Source organism: Anomalospiza imberbis, chromosome 3, assembly GCF_031753505.1.
Source record: "Anomalospiza imberbis isolate Cuckoo-Finch-1a 21T00152 chromosome 3, ASM3175350v1, whole genome shotgun sequence".
Lineage (NCBI taxonomy): Eukaryota > Metazoa > Chordata > Aves > Passeriformes > Viduidae > Anomalospiza > Anomalospiza imberbis.
Genome location: NC_089683.1, coordinates 110,587,134 through 110,612,808, shown reverse-complemented (window position 1 = coordinate 110,612,808; position 25,675 = coordinate 110,587,134). Strand labels below are relative to the sequence as shown.

The window sequence follows — 25,675 nt, the reverse complement described above, 5'->3', positions numbered from 1 at the left end:
TTTTTGATGTTATTGTTGTCGTAGAACAGCTCTCACACAAAGATGGGATGTCAAGGCACACTGAGTCAATATTTGAGTAATAACATTCAGCTGAATATCAACTGATTATTCAAAATAATATTTCTATAAAATTATTGTACAGTACAATTGACATGATGTGTCATAAATAATCTTTTTATATGGTCCACTTATAAACCACTGGGTTTTTTTAGAGTTGTATTTTAGGAATAGCAAGACAAGATGACTGAAGGTAATGTATACATGGCTAGGATTTAGTCATATGTCTTTTGGAACAATCAATTAATAAGCCAAATGTATCCTTGTAAGTATGAAATTTCAAGTAATCATGTAAAATACCCAGAACATGCAGTTATCTTTTATTTTCACATTGAGTACCAATGCCTCTGCAGTTCACCCAAACTAGTCATTAAACTGAAGCTCACAGTCAAGTAGGCCCCAGCTTCCCAAGAAGGGAAACACATCCAATCAAATATAATCTTAATATTTTTTACTTGAAAGGATGCTCCAGTTCCATGACAAGGAAAGCAAAGAAACAGACCAAATTCAAACACTGCATTGCTACTAATTTTCTTTCTCCTAAGTATAAATAACCACTTCATTTGGGTATTCAGAATTTTACATTAGTTTAATATCCATCAACAAGCTTTGATGATTTGTTTTAGTAACAGATAACAGCTTACCTCTAATGTGTAAGTCGGTCTTCAAAGACCACAGAAACATCTCAGTCAGGCAGAAGGACATCTTGTGATATATGGAGCCTTAGCACTAGCAAAAGAAGGAAAGGAACTGCATGAGCCCATTTTTTACCCTCCATCACCACTGAAATGGCAAGTATTTTGGAATCTAAGTGCTGGAAGAACCTAGCACTGATAATATTTTGTTACATGTTAGCTGTAGTTTTAAATTGCAATTAAAATGAACAATGTTGGAAAAGAACAGGATAAGTAACATAAAATACACATACACATCAAACACAGAGAGAAAGCAACAGTTCTTTAAATGTACAACTGCTCTCACTAAAACAAATAACTTTATACTTGATTCTTCTAATATACATATTATGATCTATTTTTACTGTATGGTTATTACCTTGACATGTGCAAAACTGAATCCACTATTTAATATGTGGTTTAGATATGAGAATTCGATCTTCAAGCCAAATTTTTTAAACTCTGTACATTGAGACGTGTCAATATAGTCAAGAAACAGTTTTGAACGCAGTATTTGCAGGCATTAGTTGTAGTGTCAAAACAAATTATGTCTTTCTAAATGGAAAAACCCCAAACCCAAAAGAATATATCAATTAGAACTGACAAAGCAACAGATATGAAGCATATAGAACGTGTTGATGCATTATATACGTTGTTATTAAATGCTTGCTAAGTTTCTTTGAACAATCCCTCTGAATGTTCCCAGTGGAGGACATGTTGTGTTTCAAAGGAGCATAGGGAATTTTCCTGGACACAGTAACCAGCAGGCTCCCCTGAGGGATTTGCTGCAGTGCTGTAGTCATAAATGGGCCACCAGACCAATTACTTTCACTTCTTCTGCTAAACCTGGGCAAACACTGACAGCTGGACTGAGCAGAGGTGTTCACACAATGCAGCAACCTTTAGAACAACTGCTAGTATGGTACTATATTTAACCTTTTTTTTTTAAAGCAGTATCATAATTTGGTTCCCATGAGTGCCATTTAGATAATGAATCAATTTAGATAATAATTGCAGAATTTTTATCACATAGAGTACCAGACCTTTATGTCAAGAGTGCTACGATGAAAAATATGTGCAAGGATCTCAGGTAGGTGGAAGGAAGCTGGGGGACCTTGAGGTATTATCACTCAAGCTAATATTTATGTTTGAAGAACTGCCTAATCCACTGAAATAGCACCAAGTGGAAATAGCATTTTCTTTCCACTGATCCCCAAATGAACAAAAAGTCTTGCTGACTTAGTAAATCCCATAGTTCTGTCAAAAAACTACACAAAAACAAACAAAAAAGCTCACAACACACACCACACTCCTAGTAAAAGGAATATACCTTCATCTTAGGTGAGAATGAGGTTTGGAAAAAATGGCAGGATTAGGAGCATGGTGGTCTGTTGAGCATGAGAACCATTTTTGGTATAAATATAGATGAGGGCAGCCCCTCTTTTACTATGTGGACTAAAGTAAAAGGAGATTGTACGATATAATTTTATCTGTTTTCTCGTTTTTTACTTACATGAGCAAGTGAAACAAAACTTGCATTCCCCAGGGCCAATAGATCCTAGATTAGAATCTCTCACTAACAGGAAGTCATCATTTTGAGTGAGCTCCTCAAAATGCTATCATGGCTTGACTAAAACAGAACCCAGACACCTTCAAGTGGCAGGTGATCTGTTGAGCAGGAGAGAAGGGACATCTGCCCCAAAGCAAGGTGTGCTGGGGTGACCCTGGCTGGACACCAGGAGCCCACCAAAGCTGCTCTCTCTCTCTCTGCTCAGCAGGACAGGAGAGAAAAACTAGAATTAAAGGCTGTGAGGTGAGATAAGAGCAGGGAGGGATCACTGACTGTCTGCCATCATGGGCAAAACAGACTTGACTTGGGGAAATCAGCTTAATTTCATACCAAACAAGATAATGAGAAATAAAATAAAATCTTCCCCCCCACTACCAAACTCTTGCTGCACAAACCCAAAACACAAGGTAAAACTAGAAGATTTTGTCATGACAGATAATCTAACATAAAATGCCCAAATTATTCCAAAGCTCTTGTACGTAGGCTCCATGGACACTTCTAGTTTTGTCCTCCTATTGAACAGAAAGCCATCTCATAATGCTTTAATGCTGCTGAATGCCTTCCCAGCTGACAGGTCAGGAAAGAATTTCAAGTCCTTTTTTTTTTCCTGCCAGACACATAGAGGGAACTTGCCAAAAAGCAGAAGAAAGTTTTGAAATGGGCACTAATTACTCAGTGTCCAAGATGGATACTTTTAAGAAATTTGTCCTCAAAAATGTGAAAAAAATAAATTTCGTAAGAAAATATTAAAAACCCAGACTTCTAAAGAACACCCTTTCATTCCTACACTGAATAATGATGAGGAAGCAAAATTCTCCTTGCACCTAAAAAGAGAGAAGAGATTTGTCAATTACCAGAATTTTGAGAGTTTAGATTTTTTCTTCTCCCTTTCCTTGGACTCTGAACACTCACTAACCAGCTAATTATTGGAATGCTTGTTACTGTTGTACCAGTGAAAATGGACAACTGCCCAAAAGTGCTGTTCCAGTCTAACAAACTCTAATCTGAAACACCTTCTGATTACTTACATTCTACAGCAGAACTAAAAAAGGAGAGAAAACTTGCTTCTGTAACAAAATAGGCATTATCAACTCTGAGTACTTTTTTCAGAGGAATTATCCTTTCTTGTTCCCTTTGAAGGAATACATGCCAGCTTTCAGAGTTATGCAACTATATCTCAGCATTTCCCACATCATTATATTCCAGCACAATGGGGATGAGGATGATGACGACAAAGTGATCTTTTTGTATTTGAAAAAATGTCTCTCAGAATTTACAATATTCCTTTTGCTCCATGGGCTGGACCCTGCTATTGCAAAGAAGGTAGGTGTGAAAACACAAAAATTCCTCCCATTGAGCTTTAAGCACTCTATCCCTCCCCCTTTAAAATTGATTAGAATTTAGGAAAAAATGGGTTGAAATAACTCTCCTGTTAAGGTAAAAGTGGCATTCAGCTTAACAGCTGGTTCTTTTTCTGGCTCCTACATTTACTGTCTGGTTTCACAATGTCACCACAAACAACAGGGATAGTGGTTAGTAGTTGCAAAAGATTACTGACAAATGGAGATGTTTTGCAATGGTCAGCCTGTGCCAGTATCTGCGTGAGGACTGTTTTGTTTAAAAAAACCCTTCAGTTTGGTAATTATTCATGCAGAAAATAATTGCCCTGCCACTTTATAACATCAACAAATTCTGAAAATGATATCAAGAGTCCTCTCTGACACCTCCAATATAGGTTCTGTCATGACAAATAATTAGGAACTATGCACTGCCAGAGTGATCCAGGGCACTGGTGCTGCATTTCCTCTTTCCATAGTCACCTGGGGGAATGGGGTACATGTGAAAGGCAGTGCTCAGCTCCCAAGGTGAGTGCATCCCAAATCCACCTCTGAAAACATACTAGGAGCAACCTAGCGATGCCTCAGGTTTTAGCTTTTCTATGTTTCAGATTCTGTGCTGCTTTAGTGTGTGGGTCTGGGCTTCATATGAGGGGATGGTGAGCTCTCTGCACAGAGGAGGGAGACAAAACAATTCCTTCTCCAGCTGGGGACCAAGGACAAATGATCCAAACCTCAGGCCCAAGAGCACAAACAACGTGGGCTGAAGAGAGAAAAACAAGAAGGATGGGACTTCATGGCTAAAGGTGTAATTGAACAATTAGCTCCAATATGCTAATGAACCAAAACTTATAAAAGTTTGAGACCACATGACCGGTCGTCCATTTTGTGACCATTTTGGGCTCACCTGGGGTGTAGCCCTGGCTGGGCTCTTGTGCTGCCCAAAGTGGATCAGTTGAGGCCTCCTAATAAATCCCTACTTTATTCTTTAGCTCCATCTAGCCTCTCTTCTAGGTCAGCCTTCACAAGGCATCACTTGAGCTTGAGAATGGGAGATGCTGACTACAACAGACCATCTGAACTTGGCAGATCACATGCCAGAAGCATGGCTCAGTGTGACAACACTATCCAAAGTGTCCCTAGAAGAGTAAACCCTGTAGCTGCCATGATGCAGGGCAGCCTGTGATGACCATCTGCCTATTCCATTGAAGGTGGGCCCAGGAACGTGCTCCCAGAAAGCCAGCATTCCTAGTGAAAGAGCAGTAAACAAGGGGGATCCCTCCCAAAATATTGACGTCGTTTGGGGCACACACTCCTAGGATTGGAAGCAAGGTAAAATACAAAGTCAGTCAGGAGCAGGTCCCTCTATGCCATGGCAAAGTCACAGAACTGCTGCAATGGCATCCATAAATGTACTAGATGAGGTGATTTGGATATAGGGTCAGGCAGAGGTTATAGGACAAAATGCCCAGATAAAAGAAAACACTGCAGAATCCATTCTCACTACTTACATGTCATCAGATTTTCTTGGCAAATAATACAATACCAGAAATTATTTTATAAAAATAAAGGCTGTAGTCACAGGCTACTCTTTTGTGTTTTCCTACTCCATGGAAATACACAATCATAGAATATCCTGAGCAGGGAGGGACCCACAAGGATCATTGAAGCTCAGCTCCTGGCCCTGCATGATTCTTGAACTCTGGCCAGTTGGTGAGCCTGTTCCAGTGACCAATCACCCCCTGGGTGAAAAACCTTTTCCTAATATCCAACAAAAACCTCCCCTGACACAGCTTCAGGCCATTCCCTCAGGTCCTGTCACCACAGAGAAGAGATCAGTGCCTGCTCCTCCTCTTCCCCTCAGGAGGACATTGAAGACTCTGTTGATGCCCCCCAGGACACGGGTGGCCCTCCTGGCTGCCAGGCACTGCTGGCTCATGTTCAACTTGCCATGGACCAGGATCCCCAGGTCCCTTTCCATGGCACTGCTCTCCAGCCTCTCGTTCCCCAGTCTGTACATCCAGGGCTGCACCATCCCAGGTGCAGAATCTGGATTGCTTTCCTCTTCCATGGGTCTAATTTTTTTCAGAGAAATGGAAAATGTAATAGGTGCAATGAACTCTAATGCACAAAAATACATATTTTTCCATTTGATTTTGGATTGATTATACAATAGCTCTACTAGCTGTAGATGCCAGAGCAGATTACCCTCAATCTTACTTCTGTCTCCCTTCCTCCACCTCGCAAAGGTTAACATCCAATCTCTGGCACCGCTACAGCTCACTCACAATGGCTAATTTTTAACTTAGACACCTAATGTTCAGCAAACCAGGTAAGTCATCAAGTCATCCTACAAAACTCTATTTCTGTGAAATAATATTTGGAGTAGAAATCACTGCCCGTTTTTTCTTCCTCTTCGTGACCAATTTGTCCTTCACCAAGGAGAGAAACTCCCTGCAGCACAAATATGATTCAGAAATGTAGTATTTGACTCTGAAAGTTAAAGTTTAGATTGAACTACCTACATTAGATCAGTAGCTACTTGATGTATGCTTTATGTTGATACAGTAATTTCTTTGTGCAAAACACATAAAATAAAATTTTAGACATACTATCTTTTACATTTTTAGCTACATCAACTTAAAATTTAGTGTACTTATTCATTTAAAAATAGTCCAGTTAAATTTTTTCTCTATCATGTTCTCACAGATAAAAAATGGAAAATATTCTCCCAATCTTACAAGACAGGCTTCATCCTTTTATAGCTGCATGAAGCCACAGCCTGTTTGATATATAATAAAACACATACTGAAATGAAGTTAGTAAAATCATGAGAATTTGTAAAACTTCATTTTGTAGTCTGGCATTAAATAGAAACAATCCAGATTCTTCCTTCACAGCTACAAGTTTTTACTTTACTTTTTGACCAAGTGTCAGCAACACAGCAATTACAAGAAAATGCTTAATTTATACACATATATTGATCGTTTTAATTTGGTTTCTTAAGAAAGATGCTTGTGTCTGTGGGTCTGTGTAACCTTTTCAAGTTTTTAATCCATTGATCTAAATTGGCTAAAAGTAATCTGATTTGTTTTCTCACAAAAGAAATTGTCAAAAATGCCTGAAAATGCTGACCCAATCTGCAGGTGGGCACAAGGAAAGACTCTGTGCACCAGAAGTGAGGAACACACAGGGACAGCTCAGGCTCTGATCGCTTTTCTGTAGATCTATCCCAGCTGGGGAATGGTGCTGTGTGCCCAGCTGGATGACCTAGCAAAGCTCTCATCTCTGACACTGGCCCACGTGCCTAGAGCAGAGCATGAGATGGGCACATGTGAACAGTCCCTTGCCCCTGTGTGGAAATTTATAAACGACAGGACTCAATCAGCTTGTAAGGCCTTGGCTCCATGGGCCCATTGGTAAGATTAACTCTGAATTCTTAGTCACACCACTTTTAAACTTCACAAATGTTTGGATGTAAGGCACTGTGGAAATAGCAGAGTGACACAATTTTAGTGAGGTTAGAAGTTAAATGGGTGCAAAGATGGCATTCTGATCTACCCTCCCTTCTTTGGATTTCAGGGACAGTAATTCTGTCACCTATGCAGGAAATAAGCTATTGGGACTGCACTTGTCAATGTTTCACTCATTTAATTGCAGAAACTTGGGTTTATTTTCTGGTAAGTAGAGGTTCCAGTCTCCGTCTTTCACATTGCAGTGGCAAAGCCTGAGATGTGTGTACCATCACTGCAACTCTGCAGTGCCTTACAAACTGCACCTGGGTTGGAGCTTCATTTCCAGTGAGACTGTGGTTAAGCACAACAGTGAATGCTGCTCTGTCACTCCTGATCAGATCAAAAACACTGTGGCTACACAGAGCAAAAGCCTGACCTGACCAACAAGCACAAATTTGAATGAAAGGGGCTATTAATCCATTCTGTAATGGCAAGGTGGCTTTGGTAGTCCCCACTCTTTATACTGCGTTGGCTCCCTAATAGCTCTGCTCCCACTGCACCTTCCCCTGCACAAGCAGGCTTGGGCTCCTCTTCCTTTTCCTCTCTCTTAGATGCTTGTTGAGGTCCAACCCCTCACCTGCAGTTATTTCTTTCTGAGCCTAGGCCAGTCCCTTCTCACAATTACTGCTCCTGGCACTGAAACTCCTGGCTTCATTCTCATATTCATTTACTTCTCCTATAAATCCCTTTTCCACTGAGAAAAGAACTGTAGATTTTGTTGTATAAATGAAAATCAGATCCCCTGTCACTAAGACCAACCTCTGATTTCAAGAAGTAGAAAAACAGGCATGCTTCTATAAATCTATTCAGTGCATAATAATTCATATTACAATATTGGTTTAAGAATATTTTCAACAAACACAAATAGAAAGCTGATCAATCATCATACATCTGAATCTCTAGGCAAATATTTACTGTTGCTACTTTTTTTCTCTTCAGACTCTAATGATTCAGAATATTTTTGCCAAACACATGAATGAAGCAAATTCTTTTACTTATTCTAACTTCCTCAATCTAAATAGGAAAACTATTTTGTAGATGGGTGAACAACACACAGGAGCACTCTGTCAAAATACAGACTGAAACTTCTATTGTAAGAAAGGCCTAAATAAGGCTTGCAGAATAATCATGGAAAGGAAATACATTATCTGATAACTCAAGAATTCTGGCATGAAAATTATACATTGCAAATTTATTCCCATATGCTGTAAAGTTGTATCATGTTCCATTAAGTTATTTTTTTGTGAGGTTTGTTTTATTGTTTTTGGAATCTGAAAATAATCCTCTTTTTTGCAACATCAGTTCTATTTACTGAGTTTTCATACTTTAATATATTTGCATATTTAGCTATAAGATATACATATAGCTCCTTAAGACCATTAAGAATATTTGACACAAAGTAAGAATACTGAAAATCTGTACATGCTCTAAAAAAATGTTCTGTAAAACAGAACATTTTATTTCCAGCTGATACCAATTATTTCTTGTACAATTAATTGGGCAAAAAGGCACATGGGCCATTATTCAGAATGGGAATTGTTGGCTTCGACAGCTGTCCAGTTCGTCCTCTGAGCTCTGAACTAAAAACTCTGTCTACTAGATAGAGGGTGCTGAAGTTCAAGGACACGTGCAAAAATACTACAGAAAATCTATATGGGGTAACTTTTTGCCACCAAATTGATTGTTCACATGTCAAAACCGAGGCCTGGTTTTTGCTGAGTTATCACTCAAGTAGAAGATGACAGGATCAGAAAGTGAATTCTGCCACACTGCCGTGGCTCCTGCCTTCAGAAACACACTTCCAATCCACATTATTGGTTGTCTCTTTCGAAAGGCAGCTATTGATTAACTGAACAGATAATAAGATTAACAACGGTGAAGCAGAATTAATTTGAGGGAGGTAATGCCATTTGTCAAGAAGACACTTAAGTTTATGTATCAGCCACACCTCTGACAACCTTAATGAAGCTAAGAACCGTTCTCCAATTGATACTGCAGGCAAGTATTACAATCTGTAACAACTCTCAGACAGAGTGGGTGTGAAAAGTTAAGAAGGTCACAGAAAATAGATATAATTGACCTGGGTTTTTACTTCACAGAGTGAAAAGTTCATATACACATTTTGATAAAGACCCTGAAGGACTTTTATATAAAACAGATAGTAGATAAGTGATCCAAACTACAGATATCCAGTGCTGACACGACATAAGGCAATTACAGAAGTACTAAATGTCAAGCTGCTTTACGACATTCTTTTAGATAGTGATTGCTGTTGTAAATAACCCAATTTTTCAATACTAAAGGTCAGTAGGTCATAAAATTTTGTACCAGTATTTTCTTATCACCAGCCAAAGGAGAAGAAAACAAAATCTCTCTTTAAGCTAAGCAGAAAGAAGGTGGAAGGGCCTACAAATAACCCAAGCACAAGAAAAGTCCCTGCTCCACTGCCCTACCATTGTTGCAATTCCTGTTTGCAGGGAAGTTTATACTGGCAGTTCTCTGAACTTAGAACACTAGTTCTCACTGAAAATGAATGATAGAAATGTGTGGGTTAACAGCAGTGCTGCAGACAGCAGATGTATATTGTTTCCTTCCATTTGTGCCTCTATGCATTGGCATCTCAGCTCATCAGCTGCCTTGCAGCATGGGCTGCTGTGAAATAAACAGAATCAGAACATCAACTAAGTCCAAAGCAATGGGTTAAACCACAGTTCAGTCTGAATTTTAACTATATTTGCACCTAAGCAAATAAGAGTCTTTTATATTTTTATGCAGTATTTCAGATTTAGCTATCACACAACTAACCAGATCTGTACAGATGTCAGGTAAAGAGCAGCACTTGGATATACAGCACAAACAACTATTTCATTTTCCATTTATGAGCTGTAACAACTAATTTCTTGCTGTACTGTACAGCTCTGGCCTTTAACATTTTATACTCTGCATGTTCACCGAATATGTGCTTCAAGAATTTTCTAAAGAACATTGGTAAACACATTGATTTAATTTATAAGACTTGCAAATTTGCAAGCTGCCTCTAAAAAACAGAAATGTATTTCTGAGTATATTGTATGAGTTGAATAAATTTAGTAGAACAAACGGATTATTTTTAGATCTACAACATCTTTAGATGTTGTTTTTTGCATTCCTTTTTAGAATGTTTTTAATTTAAATAATTTCCAGTAGCTATTTTATGTTGACCTATTTTTTATATTATATGCAGGCAATAAATTAGGCAAGCAACAAATTGAGCTTTACTAATATTTGAAAATCACCTTTGAATAGCCTTTTGCAAGGCTCACTGAGATTCTTGTTTGTGAGCATTTATTTTTAAATGGTTTTTTTTCTGCTATACTTGAATTCTAGTTAATCCAGTGAGACTTGTATCTTGGTTTCTTCAATGTAATATTTAAAAAACTACAATGCCTGTGTGTCAGACTTCCTTTTAAGAAAGATTTGATTGCAAACACAAACAAAAAGCTTTTCTTCTTTTGTACTCCTTTATGATCTTCAAACAAGTTTCTATGAAAAGGACTGTATTTTTTCAATTTTAAGCCATACTCACCTTTGCAGTTAGAAAAAAATTGAAAATTTCATGTTACAATAATTAATTCCTGATTGTAATGTTACAGTATAGTTTATGTTGTGTTCTAATTATGCAGATATGCAAAAGGGAAAATAACTTTGAAGAAAAAATGCATTTGTTTAAGCATTTTCATAATTACAATGAAACTGTTGAGCAGTGGGTTGTACATAAACTAAAATATACACAGATTTTAATACTGAACTATAACTCTTTTACCACTCTTGAGAAAAGCACGGCAGTAAAATAATCAGGCTGTAGCAAATAATCAGTCTGTAGTAAATAATCAGCTAGTTTCAGAAAACTACCTCATTAAAAATGCAAAGATAGGTCCAAAATGGTCAAAAAGCTCAGATCAGCTTCATTTTACCTCTTATGGGAGCCGAGTAAGACCAGCAGTCAGTCAGATCCCTGCACTTGCCTTTGCCCAATCTTTAAAACAGTTTTGGTCTCAAAGCTGTCCTACAACATAATGGCAATAGATTTACTAACTTGCAGCACCATTCCTATGCATTTGAGTATTTATAGTAAAGAGAAATCGAGTTTTAGGATCTGCAAAGAGATCACATAGATAATGGATAGCATCCAACACTTTTAAGGAAAACTTTCCTCTTGCTAATAATACTATCACCATGGGATAAATACTGTTAGGTGCTACTTTATGACTAACTTCATCTGCCTGAAATAGCAGAACATTACAGTAGATTTATTTGATATACTAAATATTGATACTGATGGAGAGGCAATTTCAACCACCAGCCCCAGTCTCATGTATGCAAGAGAATTCTGGCTGGTATGAACCAGTAGTTCATCTTAGCTTTTATAAAATAATGTAGTGGTGGAAGTCATAAGTATTATGTATTAAATGAAAATTGAAACGTTCAATGGATTTTTAGGCAGCTCTTAAGAAACCACCAGCTAGAGTGCAGCATCTTCCCAACACACAGTCAAATTATGGGGAGAAATGTGAATTGGTTCCCCCTTATTTTCAGATAATACTGGTGATACGTTCTCTGGCTTCAGGCTTATTGTCTTACTAATTCAGCTGTATATTGAGGGTGTTTTTTAGTGGACAGACTTGAAGGAGACGAGATACACAGAAATAAAATATGTGTCTCCTAACTATCTTTAGTCACGAGTTAGAGTATCCAGTATATTTGTTCATCTATCCTTTCTTTTCATTACAATGTTTATTTGCTCTACTCCCATCATTAACTAATGGATTTATGGTACTTACTGGAAAAAACATATGAAGCAGCTCGTGTTAATTCAAGAAATATTTACTGAAGGAACCAATCCTGTTAAAATGATAAAGCGTAATAGCAGAAGGTGTAATTAACTTACAAAAGTATAAGATTAGGTGGACTCCATTTTCAATTAATCAGTCATTGTTACCTGGTTCTAATTTTAAAATACCGGTTGTGAACTCAACCAGTGATTTACAACAGCTACTCAAGTATGCTATCTGCAGAAAAATCCACATAGCTCATTTTCAAAGAGTTTCTAACTTAAAATTGCATCCAGTTATCATTCAGCTCAGAAGAAAAACTACTCCTGGGTCGACTGGTCCAAGCTCCTCATGGGAGGAGTGTGCACACCAATATTTTGTTCCAAGGTACAATACCATTCTGATTTGCACAAGGATAGTGCCAAACACATCAGACTGGGGCTGAAGTTTGCTGGGCAAACATTACAAACTGTTGCATTACAGATTTCCTCAGTATCTTATATTGTTTTCATAAGTCTCATCTAAAAATGTTTTTGAAAACCTATCAACAACCACCTTTAAAATGATACAACATAACCTTCAATGCCCAATACCTTCAAAGCACTCACATGCTTCCATTTACCAATGTGTTTATTCAGAAGGTCCAAATTTTGTATAGAAAGAACAGGATAGCCAATATCCAGTAATTCACAGTATCCAATAATTCAGTCCATGCTAAAGAAAGATATTTTGCTTTTGCCTAGGTTTCACTCTCAAATTAAAAAAAAATTTACATGAGTCAGAACTAGACAGTACAGGCACTAAAGCAAAAATGTAAACCTTTTAACAGATAAAAGGAACATTAATGAGTATCACGTAATCTCTTGGAAGAATTAGAATTAAATTAGTTATACAACAATGTATGTCAGCTTCACAAAGCACACCCACTGATGCTGAAATTCACATTACTTAAATATATATGCAAATACTAAATTCCCAAGTTGTTAGTGAATATGACATCAGGAAGATTCACCCGTTTTAATTCCATGTGTTCTTGCAATGTAAACATTGCCTTTTGAGAAGAAAGGTCCTCCCAATCTCAGAAAAGATATTTCCATGCTGTACATGGAGAACTGGAGACAGCAGTACTAGCAGCCCTTTGAGTAATTATGCTACTATGAGCATATCAGCATATACTGGTGCAATATAGATGTGGACACTTATGCCTGAAGGGACATTTGGCTACCCTTTTTAAGGCTTAGGAGGCTATATGGCTCCTAAAGAAGCTCCTGAAGAAGGCTTTGATCCCTTTCCTTTCCAAGCTCTGCGCCAGTTCCTCCAGCTGTGTACCAACATTTTAGTTGAGGTGGTCTTTGAAAGTATGGGCAGCTTTCAAAAGCTGTTGGATATCAGAAATCCTTACCTCGAATCAGAAAATTAGTGCAAAGATGTATCAACTTCTCCAGGAGGAGTATTTTCAGGATCACCATCTCCATGGGCTGGCTTTAACAATGACTTGCAGGTGGCAGATTTCTTTGCTGAGTGCTCATGACTGTTCCTGGGTACAGAACTGAGATGTAATGCTTTGTGCTATGTTCCACTTTTGAATTTTAATGGCTTTTATTCAATCAGATTTAGGAACTGATTCCATAGCAGCAGAATTTTCTTTTAGAAATCTTTTTATTTCCATTCTCCTTCACTAACCTTGCACCAATGTCCTGGGTCAGAAGTGCAGGCTTTAAATTTGTATTCCTAGGACAAATGGCCATAAATCCTGTTCCCTACTCTGCTGCCTGCACATTCTTACAGCAGAGACACAGCATTTTTAAGTTTGCTACTGAATGAGGAATCATGATGATTCTAAGAAAAAAAAAAACCCAGCTGTATTGCACTGAAGAGTTTTATTTTTAAATCTTTACTAGCAATGGCAGAAATTTGCAAACTGCATCTATTTTACTATTCTTGCTGTAAATATATGCAGTGGAGTTATAATGAACGAATGTATTTCTAAACAAGGCAGTAATAACGTGGCAAGTGCTATAAAGTACAGAGGCTTATGTGTGTCATTAATTAGGTAAGAGACCAGCCCATTTTTCACTTGCATGGGGTCCATGTATATTTTCTTTTGTTTTTACAGTAACAATTATGAAATGTAATAATTTTGCTGTTTTGAATCATTCCACCCTCTCTCAATCACCTTTAGTTATCTGCAACTTAATTCTCTGAATACAAAGAATAGTGGTCTAGGAAGGAATGCAAATTAAAGAAGAAAATGGATAATTCTAGGAAATATAAAATGATTCCTTGTTAAATCTACAAATACTTAAAGTTAAGTAAATTGGGTTTCAAGGCAAGAGAGCTCCTTGGTGCAGAAGCACCCTCTAATGGCTGGCTCCTGACTGCTGTGAATCACAACTGGAAGAAAAATTTAATAGTTTCCCTAAAAAGCAAGGGAAACTGCTAAGATTAAAAAAAAAAAAAAAAAAAGAAAATGTGAATATATGTGTGTGCACACGCACATGTTCACATTTCACTTACAGTCTGTTACACATCCTTAACATAGAAAAAGAGCATCATGAATCTGATAAACTTTTTTCATTAGAGCCTGTATTTCCTTTTAAAACAATATTCTCCATTTAGTATATAAAATAGCTTTTTATGTTCTCCCAGGTTCCAACCATTCTTCAAAATTTAAAGGCAAACAGCAACTGAATTTCCACTCTTATTTCAATTCACTTTTACAAAAGAAAAAAAATTAACTGGCTTTAAGAAAAATGCTATACTAAGTCTAAATCTTAAAATAATTTATGCTAGAAGGAATGGGGAAGTCAGTGGATCCAATCCCCTGCACAAGTTGGCCAGCTCTGAAGTTGCACCCCAATACTAAAACACCATGTAAGAAAATAAAAAACCCTTTTGGTGCTAAAGCTGTACTAGAAATGTGAACCATTTATGCTGTATAAAAATATGCCTTAATAGGTATTTTCCCCTTCTAGTCTATGGTTTTGCAGGGTTTTTTCAATGAAAATATCCAAAATTTGCTCATATAACTGCACTATTTTACCTCCACACTAGAATACGTACTTAGCATACAGCCCTTCATTATTAACTGTTAAGTATAATATCTCAGTGCTCATACAGAGCCAGTGGCAGATACAGCAGTTAATAACATGAGAGTAATGAGACTAACCAACCAACTTGCTTCTCAACATCACTTTTCAAATCTCTTTGGGCTAAATTTTCAGTGTGGGGAATTAGCCATAGAAATCCCATTAACATTAATGAATGTTCCATGGTTAACTCCCCATGCTCTGTGCTGAAGATTTACCCCTATATCTCTAAAATAAATATGTACAGATGCCAAAATTCTTTTTATAGAGCCTGAAGAAATTAAGGACTCTATTCTCAAATAATTGACTTATGCACATGTATCTTTTCCCCCCATGGATCACCTTGTACATATCAGGATGGGTGTAATGTCTCCATTATTCTCATTGAACAGATTATCCAAAGTGCATGTTTACTGCATGAAGGGTGATTTCAGTTAATTGCATATTTTACAGAAATAATATATAGACTGAGTTGGAATTTCTCATCATTAAACAAACAGTGATTGAACAGCATTCACTGTCATTGAGAACAGCATGTATTTACACTTATATTTCTGAAGATATAAATATTAAGGAAAGTCAATAGTCTGAAAGAATTGGAAATTATCCTATACACCTACCAAAAACCCAAAATACAACTGGGGCACCAGAAGTCTCTGCAAGCAGTGACTGAGGCACTGTGTAAAGATGGGGAACAATGTTTATTACCTTGACTATGAAAATATGAAGGTGGGAAGGGCTTCTAGGACCAAAATCAGCAGGGATGTGGGACATATTGCCATCATTTTTTCTATACCCATTTGCAAGTATATACTCTTTCTATGTTTAAAATATGAATTTAGAAGCTTACTTTCCCAGTTAAGCTCATAATTTCAAGTTCCACTACAGCTTTAAAAAAACGTGTCAAAACAACTGCTTCAAGTCATATTCACTTGCTAAAATTTGGAATAAATCTTCAGTAATACTCTTTTCATACATAAAAGATTTACCTTGCCTTCCTTAAAATGACTCTTCTTGGAGATCAGACTGGAATGCATCACGTATAATACCCAATTTTCTGCATCTGTCCTGGAAACAGTGACAATGTGTTGGTGTTACCACTATAGTCTCAAAGAAGAGAATCTACTTCCTCCCTGAATACAGAACCAAAAAATCATTTACATGGAGCCTGTGCAAATTGTTTTATCTGAAAATAATATACCAGCTAAATTAAGACAGAGGAAACCCCCTGAAATTATCCAGTGAAACCATATTGGAGAAAACTCACTCAGAAAAAAAGTATAATTCTTCTGGTTATACCTGGAGTTGAAGATGGCACATTTAGATAGAAATTCTTTTAGCTTATGAGCAGACTCTTGAAATCATTTCTAGATCAAAGATTAAATGTATAGTCCTCCTAAGAATATCAAACTATGTGACCATAAACCAATCCTCTTTCAATAGCAACCCATTTAGACAGAATCCCCCTTTCCATTGAAAGGTCTTTCATACAAGTCTTTCATAGCCAAGATAAAAAAGGGAATTTTCTTGGTAGCATTCTTCACAAAAATGCTTTCAGCTAGAACTGGGAAATCTGGAATGAGGTAAGGTCAGACCGGTGGGGGTGGGGAGGAGAATCAGTCATGTAAACAGGTTTTATATTGCATTTATTACAAACTCCCCTCATTTTCAGTTGCTTCTTTGGAAATTAGCACAACCATGACTGGATTAATTCTCTGTGGGTTTCCCTCTGTACTGTTATTGAGCAGTCATGGGAAAACTCAGCCAAATGAGTATGGCTCTAGTGAAGCCATACATCTATGAGGAAGGGCAATCACCAGAACACAGGGTTTGTCTAAAAAAAGACATTCAAACAGATAGGGCACTTAAGCTGACCTCCCTGAAGTGATGTCCTCATACTTTAATTGAGCTAAATTTTTGATGCTTTATGTCACTGTAAATGAAAAGGAATCATTTTATAGAGCACGTTTATTGGTTTCCTGGTTTTACAGACACGTTCCTACCTATCCTTCAGGCAGCCCGTCACTCACTGCACTGCTTCACATCTGAGCAGTGGTCTTGCATCCATACCTGTGCACCTTCCAAGACTATGCAGACCTGCTGAAACCTCTCTTTAAAGACAACCAGGAACGTGTCTTTTCACTACTAAGAGAAACACAGACATTACAGGAGCCACATCTTTCTCACACCTTCAGCTCATGAGGAAACAAAAGGCAAAGACTTTGGCACGCCTACTGCCACATCCGGCGTTTCCTTCCCGGTGGTGCACAGCTGGTGTTCCCTTTCCACTGCTGCATCCCCACAGGGATGCCATCCTGGTAAAGAGCAGCAGTGTTGTCTCAATTTTTTTCTCCAGTGGTTTTTGGAACACAAGTCTTTACCATCTCCTGGAAGCTGCCTCGAGACATACTGCAGTGTCAAGACACCTTGCACAGATTTATCCATAGTGACTAAATTGCTGGCGTGTTCTCATCTGACCTACTCCTATGGGCAGTATCAGCTGGAGGCCGTAAGAATATTGGTCCACACCTGATGCTGTCTGCTTGTGGCATTCTATAAAATACTTTTTCCCATGAAGATTTTTGTTTGCATAGGGTAATGGGAGAAGGGGAGACAGGAAAGGCAATTTTGCTTACCCAATATCACTTAACAGTGTTGAGCACTCTATCCATAAGACATCCCCACTGCTGTTGCATTTCACAGCAGCCTCCTCACTAAAAGCATCAGAAATTTCCACAAGAGTCCCAACAGCTGTTTCCCAATATTCAACTAGTGTGCAACTGAGGGAGCCTTCAGATGGGAATGGCAAAATGCCTGTTGGCACTGCCAGGAACTCCCCTGTCTACCCAACTCACTGGAGTGAGTTCAGAGATGGTCAGTGTCCTATGTTACACTGAATTTTTGCTTCCACCACTGGTCATCCCAGTTATGCATCATTACACTGCTTCTTCATGTACATCAGCAACCAGCTGATCTATCCCAAAAGCAGCACTTCACCAAAGAAAGCAGCTTCTGATAAATACCCTGGGGAAGGAACTACTCTCTTCATCCACCTGTTCCTACTTCTTCAGTAGCTGTATGGCCATAACTTCAAAAGTTTTATTAAATCACAGACCCAAAAACATCTCCCTACAAGACTAAACACGTGCAATCTAATTTCCATTAATGATTATCATGATCTGTGACATATGCTCTGTGCTGTCTTACAGCAGTTCAAAATGGAATGGCAAAATTAATGGACGGGGGAGACGAACCATAAATTTTCCAGCTTCATTCCCAATACCAAAATATCTGCAAGTATTACAGGCATTGACATATGAAGAATTGCACAAACAGGCAAAAAAAAAGCAACTGATCCACAGCATGGAACTGAGTAACACAACATTGCACGATAGGCCCTACCTCCAGGACACCCCGTGGTTAAATTACAAAAGCTGGGAACACAAAATACATCACTCCAGCATGCTGAAGTTATAGAGAGGCATTTCACTTTGACAGAGTCAAGTTGCTCCACATGGAGTAAACAAACTATTCCGGTTCCCCCAAGTGCTCTTCATATCTGACAACACCTTTTTATCTGGATCCTTAAGGATCAGGAAGAGCCTGGGACACTGCAATTCCTGCATCAGTACACGTCTGGGGACTTTTAAAGGTAGCTCATGACTGTGAAGTCTCACAGCTGTCCTGGCCTTTGTCCTTTCCAAGGATTTCTTCATGAGATGTGTGATATTGAGAACTACATTCCACATCTGTCAGCCTTCATTCAGGATTGCAAAACACACACCTAAAAAATATTCCATTGCTCGATCACGCTAACACAAGTCACATTAATTAAGAATATGTTTGTGTAATTACATGGGAGAGGTGCTTTGCACAGCAGTTAAAGTGCATGCAACATCTATAATAAGCAACCCTGTGTGTAAGACATTATTACAGTACAGGATTCTTGGTCTGAAAGAAAGAAGTAATTTGAAAATTGATGCCAACTCTTTGGTGTTTTCTAGGTCACATAAATTGTTATTAGGACCTGATATGTTTAAGAAACAAAGCACATTAAATAATATTTTATCTGACTCAATAGGAACAATCATTCTATAGTGTTTGCTGAATAAAGTCAAACACATTTCTTCCAACAAGCTAATTAAAAATGTATCATTTGCATACAGCAGCCAGATCTGATTGGCTATTGCAAAACTTAGATTTTCTTTAGACCACTTTACCTAAAAGAATAAACATTGATGCAATCAAATTTTCACACCTGAAAGTTATAATGATTACTTTGGTTAGAGCTAACTCTTCTCACAGATGCAACAAGCAGAGCTGCACACACTTTGTGATAAAGATTTGCAGGCAAAAAAAACTGTTAGCAGGACAGCCCAAATGTCCTTAGGGAAGCCAGCTCCCCGGTTAGTGCCCAAACCAGGGAGCAATATATAGGAATAAAGTGCACATGCTCAGCAAATCCATTTTTATGTTTTCTTTTTAATTTTAATATCAAAGTATTCCAAAGCTCAATTATGCTTCATTAGTGAAACTGTGACTATCTCACTTAATTATTTTAATATCTCAGGATTAGACAAGGAATGCAGAATTTTAGCAAAGCAGACAATGAAGGAAACACACTGACTGTTCCAAGAAAAAAAAAAAGCTGTATTTCATGTTTTGAGCCAATCAACAATGAGCCACAGATATTGTATTACAGATGATTGCTTTAATCCTAAGGCATTTTAGGGTGTATTTGAAGTAACACAAGGGAAGCTTGTTTTGATATATTCTCAATATAAAGCTGCTAGGAGATGGTTCCTAGATTCACACTGTGAGTTAAGTTCTCTCTCCCCCTTTGAAACCAAAAAAGGAAAACACTTGCAAGCAGACTTAAAGTCAAAATAAACCATGAATTTATCACACAGCTCTTTCCTGAGAGATCCCTTTTCCTTCTGCGTATCACAAAACCAGAACTGCAGGCACACTCGCCTTCATCCTGTGCTACAAATCTTTCATTTAAAACTGCTAACTTCTCTGCACTCGTTTCTCTTAAGTTTTTAAACACTGTTTTCACCTTCACTGCCTTCAGAAACTCCACAGAAGCACAACTTTACACAATGGCACCACCTTGTGTTTCAAACACCAATTTCCAGTCCTTGCGCGGACCTCAACTTCATGTCTTTCCCTCGCAGTGGATGAAAAATAAACTTATTTCAATACAAACATATCAAATATGGTAAATAAAAATTTATTCTATTATTTTGTAATATAGAAATATACACTATAACTATTTCTTTCAAACAAGACATCTCATTTTCTGCCAGTTCAAATTTGTGTCTTCATACCCAAAATTACCTACAATAAAACCTCTGTGAGCATATTTTTAATTTAGTCCCTGGTTGTTTTTCATATAAAATAAATGCTTATATCCTGATGGATGAGCTATTTGGGGGTCAAAGTCAATTAAATTGCCTCTAAAGCAGGATTTACCTGCTTGGTTAAATGGAAATCACATATATGTATCTTAAACCATTATCCAAAAATAGAAGACTTGAAAAAATGTTTACTTAAAAGATTAAAGGCAGACATTATAGTATTAGTAAAACGTGTCATCCAGTGCCCAGCCTTTTATTGTTATGGGCAGGGTGGCAGCCTTGCCATTTAGAAGTGGCAAACCACCTTGCTAATCTTACAACTCCACTTAAAGTTGTGAATAACTTTGCAAATCTTCATCTATGTGAGCTAAAACACAAGTAAGTCCTCACCAAGCTGGCTTTTCTTTTTTGGAAGTGGAAAGTGAGGTAGTTTTGCACCAAAAAAAGGTTTGGTTGCTTACATTTTATAGTGTTTATCTTTATCCTTGAAACTCATTCACTACTATACCTAGGCTGGACCTTAAAAAAATAACCTGTGATCTTTTCTTGGGAAAAATCAACCATGATGTTCACAACTGCTCAGTAAAAGAAATCAGTTTTAGTAAATAACATCCACAAAATTCCATTTCTACTCAAGATGCTCCAGTCTCTCTTCTCAATGCTGACTTGGCAGTACTGAATCCTTTGAGCCCACTCTTAAAGGCATTGTGTGCCATGTTCTTCAGGCTCCTCATTTCCAACAACAGCATTCTATCATTCCAAGGCCTAGTCCAATGTACACTGGATTCTGGGATTCAGAATAATAAACTTTTCACAATCTAAACTGTTAATGGTTCTCCTATAGCTCATATGCTCCTCTTCACAAACCTAACCCTTGCTTCAGGTGCAGTCCTTCTTATTCTACTCTTCCACCTGCTATTTTCTTCACCATCTTAATGTAATTCATGTAAAAAAAAACAACCAACCACCACCACCATCAACGAAAAAACCCCAGCTGTATCTTTTATTGCTGGCTATACTCAAGTCACATTTGCTCAATATAAATAAAGGCAGAATTTATAAAGGTAAATTTTGTCAAAAAATACCTAAATATTTCCTCAGATATTTACAAGGGATTTCACTGCACAGTACTTGAGGCTGCTGATATAATGGTCACACATCCCCCTTGAGTCACCAATATCATGGAAACACCAGTTTTCTAGGACCTTCTTGTGCAGGCTTCTGCACAGCTTTTGCCAATATTTTTAGCATTATACCTTCAAAGGAGTTCCAGGATTGTGAAGGTTCTGACAACAGATCTCTTTAAAAAAGCCAAAGCTGCTGATCTTCCTTGAGCTATGCTGGTACAACTGTTTGTAAGGCATGCAAAGGAAAGTGTTCAATTTAAAACCAGTTCAATTCCATGAACCAGCACACCAAGCAACCCTACAAGCAGTTTGCCAGTGCAATTATGCTAGTGATGCAAGGACAGAACGAGAGCTGTGTCAGCTGGCAGGGCTGCCAAAAAGATGACTCCCAAAACTGCATTCTCAGGAGAGATATAATGAGAACCTCTGATATGGGCAAGGCTTTTTCAGCTGGAGTCAGCTGGGCACAACAGCTCCACCAGGACAGGATACCTCAGGATGTGCCTGGAACAGTCCTGTTTCTCCCCAGCACACCAGAAGTTGTTGAGTGGACAGTGTGACCCAGCAGGTCTATCTTCTACCAGTTGTTTACTCTGAGACATCTGTACTCATTCCTTCATCATTCCACTCTTCAGCCCCCTGCACTCCAATACCACAGCTGATGCATAAGAGTTGCTGAACAAACACAAGCCTGGCATATTAAAAGTAACTCCAACCAGTCATAGTTTACATTAATATTCCAGACTGTAATCTGGGATGATTCAACTTGTTTTTATAAGCAGCAGAGGCTGGAACAATGAGAGGCATCTCACAGTGACATGGTCCTCACAGATTGAGCCATGCTTGCAGGCTTTGCCCTTCTGTTCTGCCCGTTCTCTGTTCTCCATACGCTCAGGAGGGGAACAACCTTCCCTCTGCCAACTCCTCTGGGAGGCCAAATCAGCAGCAGCACCTTGGCATGCCCCAAATACCTTGCACTGAGTTATAGGCAGGTAAACAGCAGCTTTTTCTAGTCTTTTTTTCTCTCTGAAGAAAAGGCTGGGGACAGAGCAATGGTTATCAGGGGTCATGGTTATCAATGGTTATAGTTTTCTGTTCAGCCACTGGAGGCAAAGGAGTGAACAAACTGCAGACTCTGACAAACATCTTTGTCCTTTCTGAATAAAATGGGATTGTAGGGAATCTGAAAATTAAAATTCACTGCATTGCTTGGTCACAGCCCTGAAAAATGAGGCATACTGTGTCAGATGGAAATCAAAAGGCAAATTTAGGCATAAAGTAACAGAAGGCCACATGATAACTCCATCTCTGTAGACTGAAAGGAAGGCCATAAAGGTGACAAATTCTAAACCAAGTTGATGATGATGACGAACAATGATGAAGAAAAAGAAGAAGAAGGTTATTTTTACAAGCAGATATACTAAAAGCTGTTAAAGACTGGGCTTCTAGAATGAAACCCGGAAGCATAGCAGTCACTACACATCCCGTCCCTGCCAGGATGAAGGCCTTTAACATTAAACTACCGCTACCCAATTACTAAAGTAAATATGGAACAGCAGAAAAACTGAATACATACTCTTTATAAAATTATCATAATCAGAGAGAACTGCCATTGACTGCATGCAAAATGCAATTGTGTCTGCATGCACGTCAGAGCCATGACTCCTGTTCAACACAAATTTATTAGATCTGAAGAAGTTTAAAAGTTTCTGAGAATGTTTTGTTTGGGTCCTTTATAAGCAGAAAAATCCCAGTCGCACAAACCCCGTTTTCCGTGCAGGTAGGGAAATCCTGTACATAAATTCCTTTAAAAATACCTTTGTTTCATTTCTGGAGGGAGAACATGAACAGGCTTCTAGAACATGAACCAGACTTCTCTGTACAGCCAAGCATTGCAGTACTTAAAGCTTTAAATAGTTTATTCCTTGTCTACATTGCTTTGAGTGTGAATGCTGAAAGATTGAAGGAAAGGCTAAAGGATACAACTGCTCTAGTTCAGTGTGCCAGTTCTTGAGCAGGGCAGATTATCACCAGACAAATGCAATAGCTTAATATCATTTGTACCCCTAATTCTCTTCTCCTTGGCATCAAAGGGGTTCTCACCCTGTTGCAGAATGGCTAAGCTGCTTGTGAAATTGGGATTTCAGAGTCCTGCACTGATGCAAGGTACAGCTCAGTGCCAATGGTGCACTTGCACCAATTTCAGTGTTCCTCCATTTGTCAACTGTACCCTGTGGACCTGCTACATAAGCAACTGAATTGTTCCCAAAGCAGAGGCAGCACAAGAATCACAACAATCATCCCATGGTAAATTGTCCCAGACTGTGCATCAGATCCCTGAGGCACTTTATGCCCCTGTAAGCCCAGTTTAGAAGTAGCAGCATTTGGCATCACTGGCTGATTAACACATACAATCCACCTTAAGGGGAGCCTGAAATTATTGCTGAGAGTTTGATGAATCCATCACGCTGATTGCTTAATGCAGATCGTCACACATGATCCTTCCTTTCCATGTAGATTTACATAGCAAACATGAAAGAAATAGTAACAATTCCTTTGCATTCACAAGGGGATTTAAGAAAATGAGCTCCTTCTTAAAAAACAAAAAAGCCTGTTAAACTGTTGTGTTGCCTTGCAGTAGCAATTTGTAGCCGTGCCACTTGATATCCTATAGAATGCAAACATTATTGCTGTGTTCCACCACCCACTTTCTCTCAGGGTGAACTGAGATTTCTCTTTGCCAAGCTATGACACAGATGGGAGTCCCAACATAAGGCCCTGTCTAATTCAAAGGATCCAAAATAATAAAAAGTTTAAGACAGGAGATACAAACAGCAGTGCTGAAGCATATTATGTGCAAAAATCTTCCAGGGACTCATGAAAGGAAAGAATGATTGACTTTGTTTTCAGGCTTTATATGCTGATCAGTTAATGCAATATGACTCAGTATAAGAGGAGGCTTTGCAGTTAGGCAGAGACCGAGCAAAAACTAAGGGAAAGGGGACAGTTTTCTGTATCAGCTGTGGCAAAAACCTCTTTTTTTGTGCTGGGAAAAAGTCCAGCATCAGAGAGGCTCTTGCTCTGCACTGCTACAGGCCATCAAGTTTTATTCAAGACATTTTTCTTCATTTTCAGACTTCACTTTCTTCTCTTTGTAGCTCTCATCCCACCTGACAGAACAAGGCAGACTTCCTTATAGTCTTCTGCCATTTCAGTGCAGCTATTGATAAGATCAGTCAGGATCAGTGTTGGTGAAGAAAATCCAGCTATATCTGCTGTGCCAGGAGTCAATTTCTGCTCATTCATGTGCAGGTGGGCCAGTGGCCCAAAAGGGAGACAAGTGCATTCACTGAAGATGCAAGCTCTGGAAAGCTAAATGGTGAAGGTCTCACAAGCTACAGACAAAGTCCAATTTTTCAAAACCTATTTAAAGTGTCTGCTCCAAGGAACAGAGATATCACTGTCTTCAGGAAAGGGGAGAACCTTTAAAAATGTTAAGAGAAAGAAAGTCCTCAGTAATTTTTCCTAGCTTCATCCCTAAACAGACTGGCATAACGTTTTTGCTTCTTCCTAAAATCAAGAGCTGTAGACGTAATACACTTCAGTTATAGAAATTAAGGTCAGAAGCAACTGCAAATAAGTTCCTACAAAATGAATCAGGCAACCTTTCCGATCTCACCTACAGCAAATCATTCAGCCTACTGAGTGATTTCATTGTCAGTTACATATTTGGAAATGTCATTTGTTCTTTCTATGCCACTAAATCACTCTCAAATTTATGTGGCTTGGATATAGATGTTATGCTGTACAAAATGAATCAGCAAAGTATACAACTGGTAGCAAGGAAAATCCTTCCTAAAACAATATTTATATTGTTGGGACTACATCAGTCTTTGTCAAAAGTGGAAATTCTGTACTCCATAAAATTGTGGTTAGTCTCTATCTTTAAAAACTTTAAGTTTTGGTATCTTCTCAGAAACAGAATGCTAACAAAAATGTAAAATTTTATGTTTAGGTTACCTCTTGAAACAAAACAGCAATTAATAATCCTTATTCAAGCCTATTTATTATATTCAACATTACTGATATTAATATCTAAATAATGTCTAAATGAGTTACCTGAGCTAGAAGAGGA

At 38.2% G+C, this 25,675-nt stretch overlaps 1 protein-coding gene across 18 annotated transcripts in view; it reads right to left on the bottom strand.

Annotated features, from left to right (window-relative positions):
* The window catches only part of WDPCP (WD repeat containing planar cell polarity effector), a 148,748-nt gene that overhangs the window by 102,080 nt on the left and 20,993 nt on the right, over window positions 1-25,675 (bottom strand). For 16 of the 18 annotated variants that reach the window (XM_068186405.1, XM_068186412.1, XM_068186415.1 and 13 more), the window contains one exon: window positions 702-786. In XM_068186405.1, coding sequence (XP_068042506.1) covers window positions 702-762 — 61 coding nt within the window. In that variant the 5' untranslated portion in view covers window positions 763-786. Of the gene's footprint in view, window positions 1-701; window positions 787-2,381; window positions 2,406-17,242; window positions 17,267-25,675 lie in introns of those variants that run through there. The other 2 variants (XM_068186417.1, XM_068186416.1) reach the window with 2 other exon arrangements.